This window comes from Nothobranchius furzeri, chromosome 11, assembly GCF_043380555.1.
Source record: "Nothobranchius furzeri strain GRZ-AD chromosome 11, NfurGRZ-RIMD1, whole genome shotgun sequence".
In the NCBI taxonomy this organism is placed as follows: Eukaryota; Metazoa; Chordata; class Actinopteri; order Cyprinodontiformes; family Nothobranchiidae; genus Nothobranchius; species Nothobranchius furzeri.
In genome coordinates this window covers 37,471,149-37,488,551 of record NC_091751.1, presented here as the reverse complement: position 1 = coordinate 37,488,551, position 17,403 = coordinate 37,471,149, and the positions used below count along the sequence as shown (strand labels likewise).

Genomic DNA, 17,403 nt, shown 5'->3' with positions numbered 1-17,403 from the left:
ACACATGTTTCTGACTCAAAATGAGTTTAAACCTAAACAAGCAGACTTACCTCTGACAGTTTCTGACACATATTGTCTTCCCAGCCATCTTCAGGAGGCATCTCTGGGAAAAAAACCCAGTCTGCTCCACAAGCCAGGGCGCTGACGAGGGCCAGGTATCTGAACACACACAGAGATACACACATTAAAGCTCAGATTACTAGATTTTACTCAAGTAGTATGTATAAGTACTTTATGATAGAGTAGCAAAGGTCCTGGTCGGGTCATACCAAAGACTTTGAAAAAATGGGACCCAATGCCTCCCTGCTTGACACTCAGCATTAAGGGGTTGGATTGGGGGGTTAAACCACCACATGGTTCCCGAGCGTGGCTGTGTCTGCAGCTCACCGCTCCCCCAGGGGATGGGTCAAATGCGGAGAACAAATTTCACACACACATCAGTGTGTGTGACAATTGATGGGACTTTAACTTAACTTTAACTTTTAACAAAGATGACTGGAAACAAATAGAAAATTTTGAAAACAATGAAAGCATTGATTTGTGATATTTGTGAGTAATATATAATGTTCAGCTTATGTTCAGTGTTTTGGTGCTTTTAATTCACCCGCAGTGCCTGCCCATGACCTCCAACACAAACGTCCTCTGGTGGCTGGAAGAAGCAAAAAAACGTCTAAACCACGAGGCTTGAAGATTTTAGTGTGTATTTGTAGCAATGAGTTTTAATGTGTACCTCTGAGCAGTGGTCATGATGGCATCCACCACCTCGATGATGCGATGGAGGGCAGAGTCAGTGCCGATAGTCATGTCAGTGCCGCAAAAGTCGTTGTCAATGGAGCCGACCATGCCGACAATGTGAAGCACGGAGTTACGACGGACTGCCTCTTCGTCTATGAGACCTGAACAACAAAGCAAGATTGTCTATGGCATCTGTAAAGTTAGCGTGTTAAAGGGCACTGTCTACAGCGTGTAATCACCTTGCTCGAGGAGCTCGTTCAGCAGGCCACTCCATTCCTCCTTAAACAGGTTGGCTCCAGTCAAGCTGCCGTCTCCTCCGATCACGCACAGATTGGTGATGCCACGCTGCACCAGATTGTGAGCAGCTTTCAAACGTCCCTCGTGAGTCCGAAACTCTTTACAGCGGGCACTGCCGATGACTGTGCCACCCTGAAGACATAAAGCAATGCTGGTGAAATCAAAGCTGTGTCTTCTACACCTCAGTTATTTATTAACCAAGTTAAACAGCAGTTTCTTTAGCTAAAAGTTTTGTTGCAGGGGAACATCATCAGGCTTTGATCCAAACCTTGTAAAACGGAGGTGTATGAAGCAGGTGCACTAATGCTGATGGTGTTAGCCATAACCCAGATCTGAGCCCATGGCAGAAGAACAAACCCAACCAGCCAGACATGGATGCAGTAACAACCCAACGTTTCAGAAATAAGACTGAGATGCTCCCGGTGAATCCAGTGAACTGAGACAGCATCATCTCACATAGAAAAAGGGCTCATTTCTTATGATTATTTTATTAAATTATGTTTATTTTCAGAGGAAACCTTTTCACAATATTTGCTTTAAAAACTGAGATTAGTAATAAATGTCTTTTTCTGCTGTTTCAGTCCCCTGGAGGTCGAAGGTCATTACTAAACTGCAGGCGTAGCTGCTGGAACTTCCTGATTAATGTTTAATCTCGGGTTAGTCGATACGGTGTGTCTGATTCATGTGTTACTTTGCTTTCATTTTATTAAATCGTGTTCAGAGGCATCTCCTCCTCCATTTAGGGGCTGCTTTCCGTATGGTTGGACTTCTCGCTCATCCCTCCCTGGTGTTTAAGCTACCAGCAGGAGGACGTGTGAAGAGGCCATGACTAAGAGCTGAAGCTGAGACATCCTTGTGTTCACGGGAAGGTCTTTTCAAGCAGAACAAGGGGCACCGATCCGCATTAGCTCACGGGGTCCCAGGCATCCTGATCAGCAGGAACCCTAAACTTAATCAAACCAAAACTCCACCAGCAGAGCAGCTAAAGAGAGCAGAAAGGGTCCTTTCCCTTTTTGTGTAACTTTTTATTTCTCCCTCAGCTGGATGTCTCTAAATCAGACAACCAACATAAACATAAAGGTCTGCTAACACCAATGAGACTAAGTTCATTCAAACATCTAAAGTGCAGTTGCTGTGTTCACCGACCTGCAGAGGAGACTCCTCTGCTGATTGCACCAAACTCTGAGTGATAATTAGAGCATCAACAAAAACTCGGCTTCATTAATGCAAACTTTGTTTGTGTCGCCACTTTCGGCACAAAACAGCGTCATTGTTTCCAGCGGGCAGAGGGAAACATGGAGTGTGTATGTGACCTGAAGCATAAGCATGAGGGTTTGGGCTCACCACTTGCAGCATGCTGGAGACGCTTTCCCACGTTGCCTCTTTGATGTTATCCCCACCGTCCACCATCCCCTGGTACCCCTGAGAGGAAAAACAAGACACATAAGCATAAAAACATCCAAACACCAAATAAATTAGCTTTACTTAACACACAAATATGTTTGTTAAAAGCAACATTACAGATTACACTTTTGTTTCGATGGTCTAAGTTACAAAGGTTATTCTGCTGATAAACGCTCATAAACAGCTGATTTGTTGTTCAGACTTTTTCCTTTTAGATAACATTCTCATGAAATCATAGTGGTCAGATGTGCTTGTGTCCCGCACAGAAGAAGCGTATAAGCTGGCCAATCAGAGCTGTTGGCCCTTAAAGAGACAGAACCTGGAGGCTGTGGGACACGAACTGCATTTAAAATCATAATCAAAGCCAGAAAACCTGCTGAACTGAATGAAGAGAAGACATTCTGCCCAGAAGGGAAGCTCCATTGCTCTGAGTGGTGGTTATCCACAGTTCTGTGGTGGTGAAGGATGGATCCTGCCTCCGATAATATAATTAGAACCAGACTGGGACCAGATCAGACCTACCTGCTCTTGTTCCTGCTCTTATGTTGGCTACAGAAAAGGAGGAAATGTTGATGCTTTGACTTCAGTGATTAGTTCCGGTTTAATGCATGCTGATGAATTCCTGTTGGGATAACAGTTCACCTGGATTTGTTGTGATTCATGCACATTTTAGCCTTTATTTACAACACGGTGATTCAGGGAAAAAGTTGGGACAAATTTTCTCCAAACACTGAAAACACGAAGAAGGTTTAGAACAATGAGGAGTTCTGATCTTTAGACAAACAGCTGCTCAAGGAGCGATAGCTCCGCATGTCAGGTCTCTGACGCTTAACGCCGTTCTGAATCTGATCCCCAAACAGCTTCATATCGATCCACACCTTCAGGAATGTCTTTGTGACATTTGACACGTGGACCAGGACAACAGAGACCCTAACGGCCCAGAGGACGGAGGTTGGTGTTTGATCTGTAAACCAGCTTCTCTCGCTACTCGTTTCTCCGTATTTTCTGTCTGAATTGAGAAATCTTCGATGGGAAGGGAATCCCGAACCCCGGACGGTGGCGACCCTCCAGCAGCAGAACCACAGCTGTCCAACAACCAGCAGGGGACAACGAGACTTATGAAGGGTTAAATCTCTCTGTGGTGAAAAAGACGTCAAAGCTAAAGGAAATGTGACATAAACGCTGAGTTTCTAGTGATCTAAATAAAAGTCTTAAAAGTTAAATAGTAAAAAAGCACTTTTTCTAAATCTAAAGACATAATTGAGCCATTAAACAAAAACTTTAGTGCAACAAAGACAAAATTCTACAATTATTTTTAGTTTTAAAAACTTCTGAACATTTATATTTATTTCTTTAATGGGTCACTGTAACAAAATATGTGGTGGTTAACTATCAGCAAAGGTCAGGATCCATTTATAGCTGCCTCCATACTGCTGCGGTATTTGCCCTTCACCTGTTAGCATTTGCACATCTTCATTAAACTGCGTGTATAACAACACCAAGATGAGTGACCGCGATGATTATTTAAATGCACAAAATGTGGGAAATGGTCGGATTTGTTCATTTTAACTAATGAAAGGAAAAGCTCGGGCTGGAAAATGCTGCTCTGGGCTCTGAAGTCCTCCTTCATCTTAATGAAAAATTGATTTAATCTACTAGAGAAGCTGCAGACTCTCCTAAACCCCGAGTCCCGTCTCACCTCGTGGATGAAGTAGACCTTTGCTCCCACGTAGATCCCCATCCGGACCACAGCCCGGACCGCTCCATTCATTCCTGGAAACAGAAAGATCAGAGGTAATCTGAATACTTTTGTAAGGATTATGGATCAGATCTTCCTTACAGAATCTCAGTTTCAGGCTGACTAGTGAACCATGTTGTTTGTTTTGCCCAAAACAACACCTGATGGGTCATTTTACACCACGCCGATCCTTAATCTGAAAAACGCGTCTCTATTTAACACCAAATGGAACAAAATGCTTCAAACAGCATAAAACATGCTTGAATTGCTCCTGATTTTTCCATGTTTACTAGACCGGAGCCACAAACTCCGTAACAAGGTGGTGTGTGATCGTGCGTTGAGGATTAACTTGTGTTGGATCTCTGGGGTCGACCCCATTTACTCTCTCAGAAAGATGAAAATAGCAGCCTGAACGGGGGAGTGGCGACACACAGGCAGAAAAGACGACGTGAAGATTAAAGTGGTCCAAATGAAGAGAGAAGCTGAGAGGAGGAAACCAGGAAGAGTGATGCTGAGGACGCTGCGCCAAAAACACAACAGTTGGTCAGAGCACTTTAAATCTGAGTCTGGCGTTACGCAGCTTCTGTTTCAGAGGAAAAGAGGCTGTTCTGGTAGATCTGCTGATCCACTGATGGAAAGATCTGATTCAGCAGAACAGAGCAAATAAGAAACATTCAACAAGAACTTCAGAACTCCAGAAAGTGGTTGTTATGTTTTACAGCTGAGATTAAAGGTTCACATGTAAATCTGAGACGGTTTCCTGTGGTGCTGATGGGGGTAATCCCTCTGGTCCTCGTCGGCTTTGGCCTCACACACTTCATGACCTGAACTCTAGGAAATCCCACCGATGTGATCGTTCTATTAGAACATGTGTTGATCCTTTCTATTGTAGCGATGTAGAAATAAATCTGACATATTCTTACTTCCTGTTCATCCTGCCACACCTAGTTGTTTCTCACCTGTTTCTGCCAGACGTGTCTGTTTTTGTTAACTTTTCCATCTCTGCTCAGCTTCTGATTGGTTGCTTTCTGGGTTTGACACATTTCTCTCATTGGGGAAGTTCAGAGGAGACAACTGTGAAACTGTTTCATCTAAAAGTTCAGCCTAATCTCTTCAGGATATGTAGCGATCAGAGCATGAATCTGGAGAGCCGTGTTAGTCGTGATTATTGTAAAAATTGGGTATGACACCTGTTTTTGGCAGTGTGTGTGTGTGTTTGGAGCACAGCAGGAAAAAGCTGCTCCTCACAGCCAGCAGGACTCACGCCACCTCCCACAGCCCATTCCCTTCTCCGACCCTGCAGCGTGCACAAAGCATCAAGCTTTATACTCTCCTCCGACGTGGTCACAAGGACTCGTTCAGGGACTTGATGGAAAAAAGCAAGGCCAGAGCTAAAGATCAGCATTTCTACTGTTTACCTTCAATCACTGATGGAGAAAAAATAAATCCATACATGAGTTTAAAGGTGAGGTCCCGTTAGTCATCACACATGGTGAAACTCGTCTCTGCACCTGACCCATCCCTGTGGGGAGCGGGGAGCTGCAGCAGTAGCTGCGCTCGGGAGCCCTGACCCTAAACAGCTTCATGTACAAGATTAGCTACTTGATTCAGAAACAATCTTATTTATTAGGATTTTTTAAATGTTTTTAAGAAAAGTTCAAGTTGAGAAAGGTTCTGTTGACATTGTAGGAAATAGAAAAAAATGCACAGAGGTGGAAATGAAGGTAAAAATAACATAAACCCTTTTAAAATACGACAATTCATTTTCTTTTTTTCATCCAAGGATCTTCGGTACAATTAAATTAAATTAAATTAAAATACAATAAAATAAAATAAAATTGTATTTATTTAATTTAATTTTATTTTATTTTATTTAGCTGAAACCTGATAGGGAACAACATAGAAGCAAATAAATCAAGATGGTGCCAACATAAGTTTCTTTTTACGTCCTTAAAACAGCATTTTTTTTTATCTGGAATGAGTAAAAAACAGTATTTTCTCTCAGCTTTCAGTCATTTTAAACAATTGCCACTCCTCATTTTAAAAAATCCATATTATGGACAGTCATTACAACGTTTTCCTCTGAGTCTCAAAAGCATCCCAGAAGGTAAAAGATCCGGTATAATGAGATCTGGCTGTCCTCGGCACATCCACACTAACAAAATAAACCTTTTCAGAATTTCTGAATCCTGGAAACTCTGACACAATAAGTGGATTTGTGCACATTTCCATATAAGAGCAAACACCGGTCGGACTTGTCTCCACATTCCTACATAAACTATTCTTCATCTATTTCCTGCTATGAGGAATGCGATAACATCTGTGCCTGGAAGCTCTTGTTTTTGTGTTTTTTCCTTCCCGGTTGGCTCTTCTTAACCAATTCAGATAAAACCTGAATTTGTCGCTGCTTTAGTATATGATACTCACAACACCTGCAGAGTTTCAAACTCACCTTGTTTTGGGAATAGTTGGACTTATGGTGGTTTGATGTCATGTTATTGTGCAGAATCCTGCAGGATCTGTTAGCGCTCAGCGTGTTTGTTGGACATGACTTCCAGCTACGACCACATCTGAGCCCAATCTGTCAAACTCATCATTAGTGTTTAATTGGGCTGATTAGCTGCTGCAGCCATTTTTAATCAGGTTGTTTCCAACAATACATCAGCTGTAGGTGTTATTATTAATTTTATCTTTTTTTATTTATATAATTATTTTATTTTATTTTAAATCTAGTTTTTTAGCAGGATCATCACTTTAACCAGGTCAGCTGCTTGCTACAGTTCATTTGAGTCTATGTTTTTATTTAAAGGGACTTTACGGACTTTTGAATTTTTATGCTCGCGATTGCCCCCTCAGGCCAAAAGCGTATCAGCAGTTTCAATAGTAGGCTCGTGCACGAGGCGCGCATGCTGTACGTGCACACTCCTTAACGAAAATAACAGCTGAGATAGTCCCGTGTGTGTGTGTGTGTGTGTGTGTGTGTGTGTGTGTGTGTGTGTGTGTGTGTGTGTGTGTGTGTGTGTGTGTGTTTGTGTGTGTGTGTGGCCCGGAGGACAGAGGACAGAAGAACACGCAGCTAATTAATTAAATAATTTGGTTCTGTACCTTTCTCTTCAGCACAGCCGACAAAGGTTTATGATGGGTCAGTCCTCTTGCATGCTCAGATCATTCCCTTCCCTTGCTTGAAAAATTGTTCCAAAATGAAAGTTGAACCCACATCTTTTTTATCTGTGAATTCAATGCCGTTCGGCGAGTCTCAAATAAAAATGTGGGCATCTTACTGTAAAAAAAATATACCATTAATGTAAAAAAGAAACTCTAAATGAACTATGTTCCCATCGAGAATCAAACCCAGGTCTTCTGCATGGCAGTCAGACATCTTACAAGGTGAGCTACACTCTAGGAACATTCACATTATCTGTAACTTTTATATCGTTGATGACAGCTGAAACAACGTCAAACCAAAGAACGGTTCGAATCGAAAATAGCTATTTTGTTGCTAATTTGCAGGAAATATCTAGAAGAAAGTTCTACAGAAAGTAGCTAAGGGTCCTCAGAAATGTAGCTAGGTTCATCACTAGGCGTTAGGAACAGCGACAAAGTCACTGAGTTGGCACTGCCTCTCTCTCTGCTGCTAAAGCTACGGATAGCAAATGCTACGGGCTATGTCTGAGTGTGAACGCGCATGAAGCAGCCTGCTCGACCCGAGCAGCTCTCTTTTTCTGTGATTTTACAGAAAAACAGGCAATCACAGTAAAAATGCCAGGGCTCATTCTACAGGACCAGGGCATTGCAGGAGAATGTATGAAGAAGAAATGTATTATTTATATCCATGTTTTGGCTGTCAAACTTCCATAATGCCCCTTTAAGTAAGAACTAAACTTAACTAAAAAATAAACAATTACGGGGATTTTCAAATAGAAAGTTAAACATTATTACCTTAATAACATTATTCATATTACATAATCCTTATGGGACTTGTTTTTTCTTGGAGAGTAAGTTAACGAGTTAAAACACAGGAAATGATCCATCAGTTGAAATATTAGCATTATTGTTTATAAACTCTATTGTTCAGCTGTTTCCCTGAATGCTTCAATTCTAATTAAATAATCTAACCCTAACCCTCTAAGATGAAGGCAGCAGCCATGATGTCCTGATCCGCCGACAGGAAAAGAGAATCAACACCTGGTTCAGCTAGCTGTGGTGTTGCTATGGGAACTGGAGTGAGCTGATTGGTGTCAGGGACCAAAGCAAACATGTGAAAGTGTGTTGGGACCACACAACCTTAATGACTTCTAGAGGAATCAGTACAAGGAATGAATCTGTGATTTGAACAGATGGTGATGAGCAACGTGGTGGTTTACAGTGAGTCGTGTTTATCAGGAGCCGGGTCAGAGGACTCAACCCATCAGGGAAGCTCTGAGTTCCACCCATCGACATATATACTGGATAATTCATTTCCATAGGCTCCAATAACAAGTTTTTGAGGGGAAATGGGAGGTGGCCACCACCGCCATTTTGACCGTGTCACAGGTTCCGTCAAGCCCAGACAATTCCATAAAAGGGAAGAGAGGAGGAGCTGAGGGTGGGGCTGTAAGGCTGGGATCAACTAACGACACCCGGTCGAACTAGCTACAAGCTAACCTGATGCTAACCCTGGCTAACCGAAAGCTAACGTGGAGGTGGGAGTCGAGCTAACGGATGTAGCCACCACCACCTTTAACCCCATCCGGTTGTTGTCCACCACCTGGAGCTTTTCAGTCGTGGGATTTTTGCACCACAGCATTTAGACATGCATTTAGTGACAAGGTGAAAATGTTTGTTCTGCTGCTTTTGGATTTTTATTCTTCTAATTTTTAATCTTGGTGAAGAAGCAGAGGTGCACAATGATCTGTTTCATTCCTCCTGGTTTTAGCTTTTGTCTCTCACTCGCTCATCTAAACCACTTTTCCTCACCATGGTCTCTGGGAGCTGGTGTTGAACTCCAGCAGTCACCAGGCAGGGGACACCATGGACAGGTCCATTAAAGAGACACATGGAGACAAACAACCAGCCACACACTGGGGACAACTTCAGAGTCCTAACCTAAGGTGCATGCGTCTGTACTGTGGGAAGAAACTGGAGAACTCTCTTAGCATGGGGAGAGCATGCTAAGGTCATGCAGAAGGTCACACTGAGACTGCCATCAAACCACTTCTGGCCTTAAAGCAACCAGATGGTGCATCAAGATTAGTACCTTCATCAGAAATCTGCCATATCAGTCCACTACGTGTCTGCCCCCTGTTGGAGGATGGTGAGGCTAGTTTTATTTGTTTTATTGTTAAATGATCTCGTCTCTCGTCTTCCTCCGCTTATCCGGGTCCGGGTCGCGGGGGCAGCATCCCAACTAGGGAGCTCCAGGCCGTCCTCTCCCCGGCCTTGTCCACCAGCTCCTCCGGCAGGACCCCAAGGCGTTCCCGGACCAGATTGGAGATGTAACTTCTCCAACGTGTCCTGGGTCGACCCGGGGGCCTTCTGCCGGCAGGACATGCCCGAAACACCTCCCCAGGGAGGCGTCCAGGAGGCATCCTGACCAGATGCCCAAACCACCTCAACTGGCTCCTTTCGATCCGGAGGAGCAGCGGTTCTACTCCGAGTCCCTCCCGAATGTCCGAGCTCCTCACCCTATCTCTAAGGCTGAGCCCGGCCACCCTACGGAGGAAACTCATTTCGGCCGCTTGTATCCGCGATCTCGTTCTTTCGGTCATTACCCAAAGCTCATGACCATAGGTGAGGATTGGGACGTAGATCGACCGGTAAATCGAGAGCCTGGCTTTCTGGCTCAGCTCCCTCTTCCCCACGACAGATCGGGTCAGCGTCCGCATCACTGCAGACGCCGAACCAATCCGCCTGTCGATCTCCCGATCCCTCCTACCCTCACTCGTGAACAAGACCCCGAGATACTTAAACTCCTCCACTTGAGGTAGGACCTCTCCCCCGACCCGGAGGTGGCAAGCCACCCTTTTCCGGTCGAGAACCATGGTCTCAGATTTGGAGGTGCTGATCCTCATCCCAGCCGCTTCACATTCGGCCGCGAACCTACCCAGCAAGAGCTGAAGGTCAGAGCTGGATGAAGCTAGGAGGACCACATCATCCGCAAAAAGCAGAGACGAGATTCTCCTGCCACCAAACTCGACACACTCCACACCACGGCTGCGTCTAGAAATTCTGTCCATAAAAGTGATGAACAGAACCGGTGACAAAGGGCAGCCCTGGCGGAGTCCAACCCTCACTGGGAACAGGTCCGACTTACTACCGGCTATGCGGACCAAACTCACGCTCCTCTGGTAAAGGGACTGAATGGCCCTTAACAGAAAGCCACCCACCCCATACTCCTGGAGCGTCCCCCACAGGGTGCCCCTGGGGACACGGTCATAAGCCTTCTCCAAATCCACAAAGCACATGTGGATTGGTTGGGCAAACTCCCATGCCCCCTCCATCACCCTTGCAAGGGTATAGAGCTGGTCCACAGTTCCACGGCCAGGACGAAAACCACATTGCTCCTCCTCTATCTGAGATTCAACTATCGATCGGACCCTCCTCTCCAGTACCTTGGAGTAGACCTTTCCAGGGAGGCTGAGGAGTGTGATCCCCCTATAGTTGGAACACACCCTCAGGTCACCCTTCTTAAAGATGGGGACCACCACCCCGGTCTGCCACTCCCTAGGAACTGCCCCCGATGACCACGCAATGTTGTAGAGACGTGTCAACCATGACAGCCCTACAACATCCATAGCCTTAAGATACCCAGGACGAACCTCATCCGCCCCCGGGGCTCCGCCGCTGTGTAGTTGTTTGACTACCTCAGCAACTTCTGCCCCCGAGATCGGACAGTCCATCCCCAGGCCTCCCAGCTCTGGTTCCTCCTCGGAATGCGCATTGGTGGGATTGAGGAGCTCCTCAAAGTATTCCTTCCACCGTCCGACTATAGCCTCAGTTGACGTCAGCAGCTCCCCATCCCCACTGTAAACAGTGTGAGCGAGTTGCTGCCTTCCTCTCCTGAGGCGCCGGACAGTTTGCCAGAACCTCTTTGGAGCCGATCGATAGTCTTTCTCCATGGCCTCACCAAACTCCTCCCACGCCCGAGATTTTGCCTCGGCAACTGCCACTGCTGCACCCCGCTTGGCTATCCGGTACCTGTCTGCTGCCTCCGGAGACCCACAGACCAGCCACGCCCTGTAGGCCTCCTTCTTCAGCCTGACGGCTCCCCGAACCTCTGGTGTCCACCAGCGGGTACGGGGGTTGCCACCACGACTGGCACCGGCCACCTTACGACCACAGCTAGCAACAGCCGCCTCGACAATCGCAGAGTGGAACAAGGCCCACTCGGACTCAATGTCCCCCACTGCTCTCGGGACGTGGTCAAAGCTCTGCCGGAGGTGGGAGTTGAAGACCGTCTTGACAGGTTCTTCTGCCAGGCGTTCCCAGCAGACCCTCACTATGCGTTTGGGTCTGCCAGGTCTACGCGGCATGTTCCCTTGCCATCTGATCCAACTCACCACCAGGTGGTGATCAGTTGACAGCTCCGCCCCTCTCTTCACTCGGGTGTCCAAAACATACGGTCGCAGGTCAGATGATACGACTACAAAATCTATCATCGACCTGTGACCTAGGCTGCCCTGGTACCAAGTGTACCGGTGGGCATCCTTATGTTCGAACATGGTGTTCGTTATGGCCAAACTGCGGCTTGCACAGAAGTCCAATAACAAAACACCGCTCGAGTTCTGATCAGGTGGGCCGTTCCTCCCAATCACACCCCTCCAGGTCAAGCTGTCATTGCCCACGTGAGCATTGAAGTCCCCCAGCAGGACAATGGAGTCCCCTGATGGAGCACTATCTAGCACTCGTCCCAGGGACTCCAAAAAGGGTGGGTACTCTGAACTGATATTTGGCCCATAAGCACAAACAACAGTCAGGACCCGTTCCCCGACCCGAAGGCGCAAGGAAGCTACCCTCTTGTCCCCCGGGGTAAACCCCAACACACAGGCAGAGAGTCTCGGGGCTAACAAAAAGCCAACCCCAGCCCTCCGCCTCTCACCCGGAGCAACTCCAGCAAAGTAGAGTGTCCAAACCCTCTCCAGGTCTCGGGTTCCAGAGCCAATGCAATGTGTCGAGGTGAGTCCGACTATATCTAGCCGGTACCGCTCAACCTCTGCCACAAGCTCCGGCTCCTTCCCCGCCAGCGAGGTGACGTTCCATGTCCCAAAAACTAGTTTCCTTGTCCGGGGATTGGACCGCCAAGGCTCCCGCCTTGGTCTGCCACCCGATTCACATTGCACCGGACCCTTCATGTTCCTCCTGCGGGTGGTGGGTCCACAGTTGGACGAGCCCATGTATCCGGTTCGGGCTGGGCCCGGCCGGGCCCCATGGGCGAAAGCCCGGCCACCAGGCGCTCGCTCACGGGCCCCAACCCCAGGCCTGGCTCCAGGGTGGGACCCCGGTAACCCTCCGGGCCGGGTACTCCGACTCTTCGTTTTCACCACCATGAAAGATCCTTCGAACCGTTCTTTGTCTCACCCTTCACCTAAGACCAATTTGTCATGGGAGACCCTACCAGGGGCACTAAGTGTCCCAGACAACATAGCTCCTAGGATCATTAGGGCACTCAAACTCCTCCACCACGATAAGGTGACGGTTCAAGGAGGAGCTTGTTAAATGATGACATAATAAATTAAAGTGGGATGGTCCAACGGCTGCTTTCAGTCTGATAATTGGATTTTTTTTAGACAAATATAAGAGAATAAATATTTTCTCCACAACATATTTATAATAATTTATGTTATAACTTTAAGAGGCACAAAAATGCTTTAAGCTCATTTGTGTTTGAATTTTAACATTTTAGCTTTAAAAAAATTAAAAGTGAGAAGATCCCTCCAGAGCAGCTCTGGTCTTTTACAGAATTCCCTTCTCATTTGTGCATCATTTCTCTGAACATGTAAATCAGAAAATAAGGTCAAATGGAAGTTGGAGGAGGCAGAAGCGGCGACACGAGAAGAACTTATGGAATACACCAGAAGGTTATTAAGCAGATAAATCTGGTTGATGGTGAGGAACCTCCAGGAAGAGCCTGATGAGTCTGACTGCATCACTTTCACACAGTTATAATTACATCTGATGCAGCTGCCACCAGGAGGAAGCGTGCTACAACAAAGGCCAGCTGTGATGTACAGCAGAGGCTCTGACACTGAGAAAGAGCACTCCAAAAACAACCTATAGGCCCACGGTGTTGGGTGACAGCCCGGACCAACAATAGCTGAGGCGTCAGAGGTGCATGTGCATCCTGGATGCAAAAGTACAACATGTTCTCTGCCTGTGAAGAGCCCGGTGATTAAATCCATGCATTCACATGTTTCATGCGTAACACATACACAATACAGGGATGCCATTAAGGCATTGATTATCTATAAATCACCACTAAATAGGTTATTAATGATGTTTAGTTAAATACTGAAAACAATGTTGATTTTCACCAAATAAAGCTTTATTTTGACCATCTGGCTCATGATTTCATGAGATTTATTCCCTAAATGCGTATGTTCTTCGGACTGTTTCCCTAAACACTCTCCTTATTTGCTTGACCTTCAGTGACAGGGAAAAGAGGAAGTCAGTGAAGGTGACAAGAAATCAAACCCAGGTTTCTTCAAAGCAAAAGCTCACGTAGGCTAAAGTGGAGGAACGCAGCTTTATTTTGAAGGGTTAAATCGGAAGTAGGCAGTTGGGTGAGATGACGAGTCGTGACTCAGCCGGGGTGACGCAACAGTTCTGTGTTAAAAAGCCCCTTTAGTGCCAGACAGGAGGCCTGAGCGGGTTCATCTCTCATCTGATGAACAAATGCAGTCGCCCTGTGACTTTTGTAAGGACTCTGCGCACTGGTGGGTTTTCTGGTTGATAAACATGAAACATGTCATTAAATAAGTGATTACAACACCGGTGAGGTGGTCTGTGGCACGGTGGGGCGCACGCACCTGCAGCTCTCACTTGATGATGCTCCTGAGAACAGAATAACAACTTCACTGCCGTGTTTTGCCGCAGCATCCGGGCGGAATGTGCAGCAGCGCGGGAGCTGTTGCGTAACACCGCTGACAGGCTGGAGACAGCGGCTATCACCGACAGGGCAGGGGGGGACACTTGTCTAGAGACATGGACCCACTCGGATTAAGACACTTCTCCCTCCCCATCCCGCTAATGCGGCGAGAAAAGAGCCGCACCTTGTTCCCGTCTCCTCAGGAATGCGCAATTATTAGAGATGATTAACCCCATGAATCCATTTCCGGACACAACATTTGTTTTGGCGCATTTTCCTAATTAACTAATAAATGTGCTCTAAAAGTGCGCAGAATACGATGTCCTGAAAAAACTGGTTGCTGTCCTATTCCTATTCTGTTCCGCCCTCCCGCTGAGTCCCGGCTTCTCCGGCTGCAGAACCGAGCGCTCCAAACGGAACAACGCGTTACCTTGAGCATCTCCGCCGCTGGTCAGAACCGCGATGGATTTACCGGCACCGGACAGGTTCTCCACGAACTTGCGGGTGTCCTGCCGCCTCGGTCCCGTCATGGTTCCGGTCATCTCTGCTCCGTGTCTAAGAACCTCCCGGTAAACTTTAACAAGTCTTCGGTAAGTTCACCTGCAGCGGAGAGCAGAGTGGATGGCAGTGACCGGAGGAGGCAGGGAGGCTCGGGAGGAGGAGTGCAGTGGTTACCGCCCCCTCCTCCTCATACACACGCGCACACTCATAACACGCGCCTCTTCCTCTTCTTCGAAGATCGTCGTAGTTTGTACGGTGGCCCGGTGGGTTCTGAATACCAAATCAAGACAAAACAAAAGACAAAAACACAGTGTGTGTGTGTGTGTGTGTGTGTGTGTGTGTGTGTGTGTGTGTGTGTGTGTGTGTGTGTGTGTGTGTGTCTGTGTGTGTATTTGTTTATTTAAGGATCCCCATTAGTCTTCACAATAGTGAAAACTATTCTTCCTGGGGTGACGTCCACTTGATGAAAGAAACAAAAACAAAGAAAACATATACAATATCACATAGACGTGTAGGATTAAAAGTACAATATTTCATATACAATGTAAGAAAAACACAAGAATCTCCTATAGTCAACCTCGTAAAACAAAATCATAAAAAAAGACTAAAAAGTCAATTTAAAAATGGATCAATGAATCAATAAAACGATAAAAATAACAAAGTCTTAATGTCAGGGTGTTAATTCTATAAATCTAATTGAAGTCTATAAATCTAAAATCTATTAATCTAATTGAAATAGCTGTAACTGTTGTCTGATATTAGCTTATGTTTTACAAATTTCTTGAGATTCACTTTAAACGCATCATGAACATTTATTGTTTAGTTGAGGAGGCAGGAAATTCCAGCATGTGACTGCTCTGTAAATGACTGTTCTTTTAAGTGCATTGGTTCTTGGCAATGGAAGAGTAAAGCTAAAATCAGAGGCATTCCTTGTGTTAAAACCGTGCCGCTCACAGGTTGGTAACAACTTTGTAAACAAGCTAAAAGGTTTATGTAAAACCCAGATTTTGTGTAACGACACAACCAGGCTGCAGGCTAGTCTGTCATTTACACTCATCCATGACAGATTAAAATGCATCCAGTGGATATTAGTTTTAAACGGGCAACCAAGAACCAACCTCGCAGCTCTGTTCTGAGCTCTCTGAAGTTTGTCAAGGTCTGTCTTAGGCCTAGTCCCCACGTAGCCATTTTTTTTTTACCTGGCTACGTGGGGACAGGGCCTTAGCTGCACTGGACCAAACAACTGAACAGTAATCCAGATGACACAAAAACAGAGACTGTGCAACAAGTTTTCAGGTCTCCAGTAACATATAATGAGAATTGCTCCTAATTACATAAATGCTCCACTCATTCTCTTTACAATATTATCAATATGTGTGGTCCATGACAGTGATTGATCCAATGTTATGCCCAGTAGTTTGGTCTCTTTTGCTTGTTCAATTTGTTGTCCCCGTAAATAGATGTCTAACTGGTGGTTTTTCTTACTAAATTCCTAGAGCCTAATAGCATACACTTGGTTTTTAATACATTCAGTTTTAGCTTATTGCCCTCTACCCACTCAGAGATAGACTTTAACTCCTGTTGAAGCATAATATTGACCTGAACTATACTTGAAGCTGAAAAAGATATGGTCGTATCATCCGCATATACAGTTGTGCGCTTCACTGCAAGCAAAAGACATATCATTTACAAATATACTGTATAATAAAGGACCCAAGCAACTCCCTTGGGCAATCCCACACAAAAGAGTGCCAGTGTTTGACAGACTACCATTAAATATAACACATTTTTTTCTATTAGTCATGTTCTACTGTCATAAAATTGATAGCAGTCTTGTTAAAACCATGTGCTGATAGTTTCAAAAGTCAAATGCCGTGATCCACAATATCAAAAGCAGCACTAAAATCCAGAAGCACTACTCCCACCAGCAGCTTCCTATCAATCTGTCCCAACCATTCATCAGTAAGAGTAGTCAGTGCCGTACTGGTAGAAAATCCTTCTCTGTAAGCATGTTGAACATCAGAGTAAATGCCATTCACACTAAAATAATGTTGAATCTGTTTAAACATCACTCCCTCCATCAATTTTCCCAGAACTGGTAAGATACTGATCGGCCTGCTATTTTGCCCTGTTAGTGGTTCTTTAGTATTTTTAGACAGAGGCATAACTTTTGAGATCTTCCATCTATCAGGATAGAGACACTCATCAAAGCATAAATGAAAAACGTGACATAGAGGTTTGGCTAACAATTTTGCTACAATCTTTAAAAGCCTTCCATCCATGTTATCAATTCCACAAGGTTTGTCACAATTTATATTTATTAGCAACTTTTCCATTTTACCTTCCTCTACATGTTTAAACAAAAACTGGCATTCTTTGTCATGCATTATTTTATTCTTAATTATCGTTTCTGATAGTTGTTTACACGCAACAGGCATCTCATCCCTAATTGCTCTCACCTTGCCTAAGTAGGAATCATTAAAATAGCTTGCAATTTCAAACGGTTTAGTTATAAATGTCCCGTCCACTTCAATGAATGATGCTGTATTTCTTGTTTTGCTTCTACCCATAAGTTCATTTATGGTTCTCCATAATTGTTTGCCATTGTTACCATACTGCTGAAATGTATTCTGATAATAATGTTTTTTCTTTTGCCTATTTAACC

General features: G+C 45.3%; 1 protein-coding gene across 5 annotated transcripts in view; it reads right to left on the bottom strand.

The window, feature by feature from the left end:
* LOC107383427 (ATP-dependent 6-phosphofructokinase, platelet type) overlaps positions 1-14,904 on the bottom strand; it is a 39,041-nt gene extending 24,137 nt beyond the window's left edge. For all 5 annotated transcript variants that reach the window (XM_015956032.3, XM_015956034.3, XM_054743454.2 and 2 more), the window contains exons 1-7: positions 14,668-14,904; positions 4,136-4,209; positions 2,377-2,454; positions 975-1,164; positions 731-896; positions 605-649; positions 51-159 (exon numbers count right to left, since the gene is read on the bottom strand). In XM_015956032.3, coding sequence (XP_015811518.1) covers positions 51-159; positions 605-649; positions 731-896; positions 975-1,164; positions 2,377-2,454; positions 4,136-4,209; positions 14,668-14,779 — 774 coding nt within the window. In that variant the 5' untranslated portion in view covers positions 14,780-14,904. The remainder of the gene's footprint in view (positions 1-50; positions 160-604; positions 650-730; positions 897-974; positions 1,165-2,376; positions 2,455-4,135; positions 4,210-14,667) is intronic.
* Positions 14,905-17,403: the final 2,499 nt, after the last annotated feature.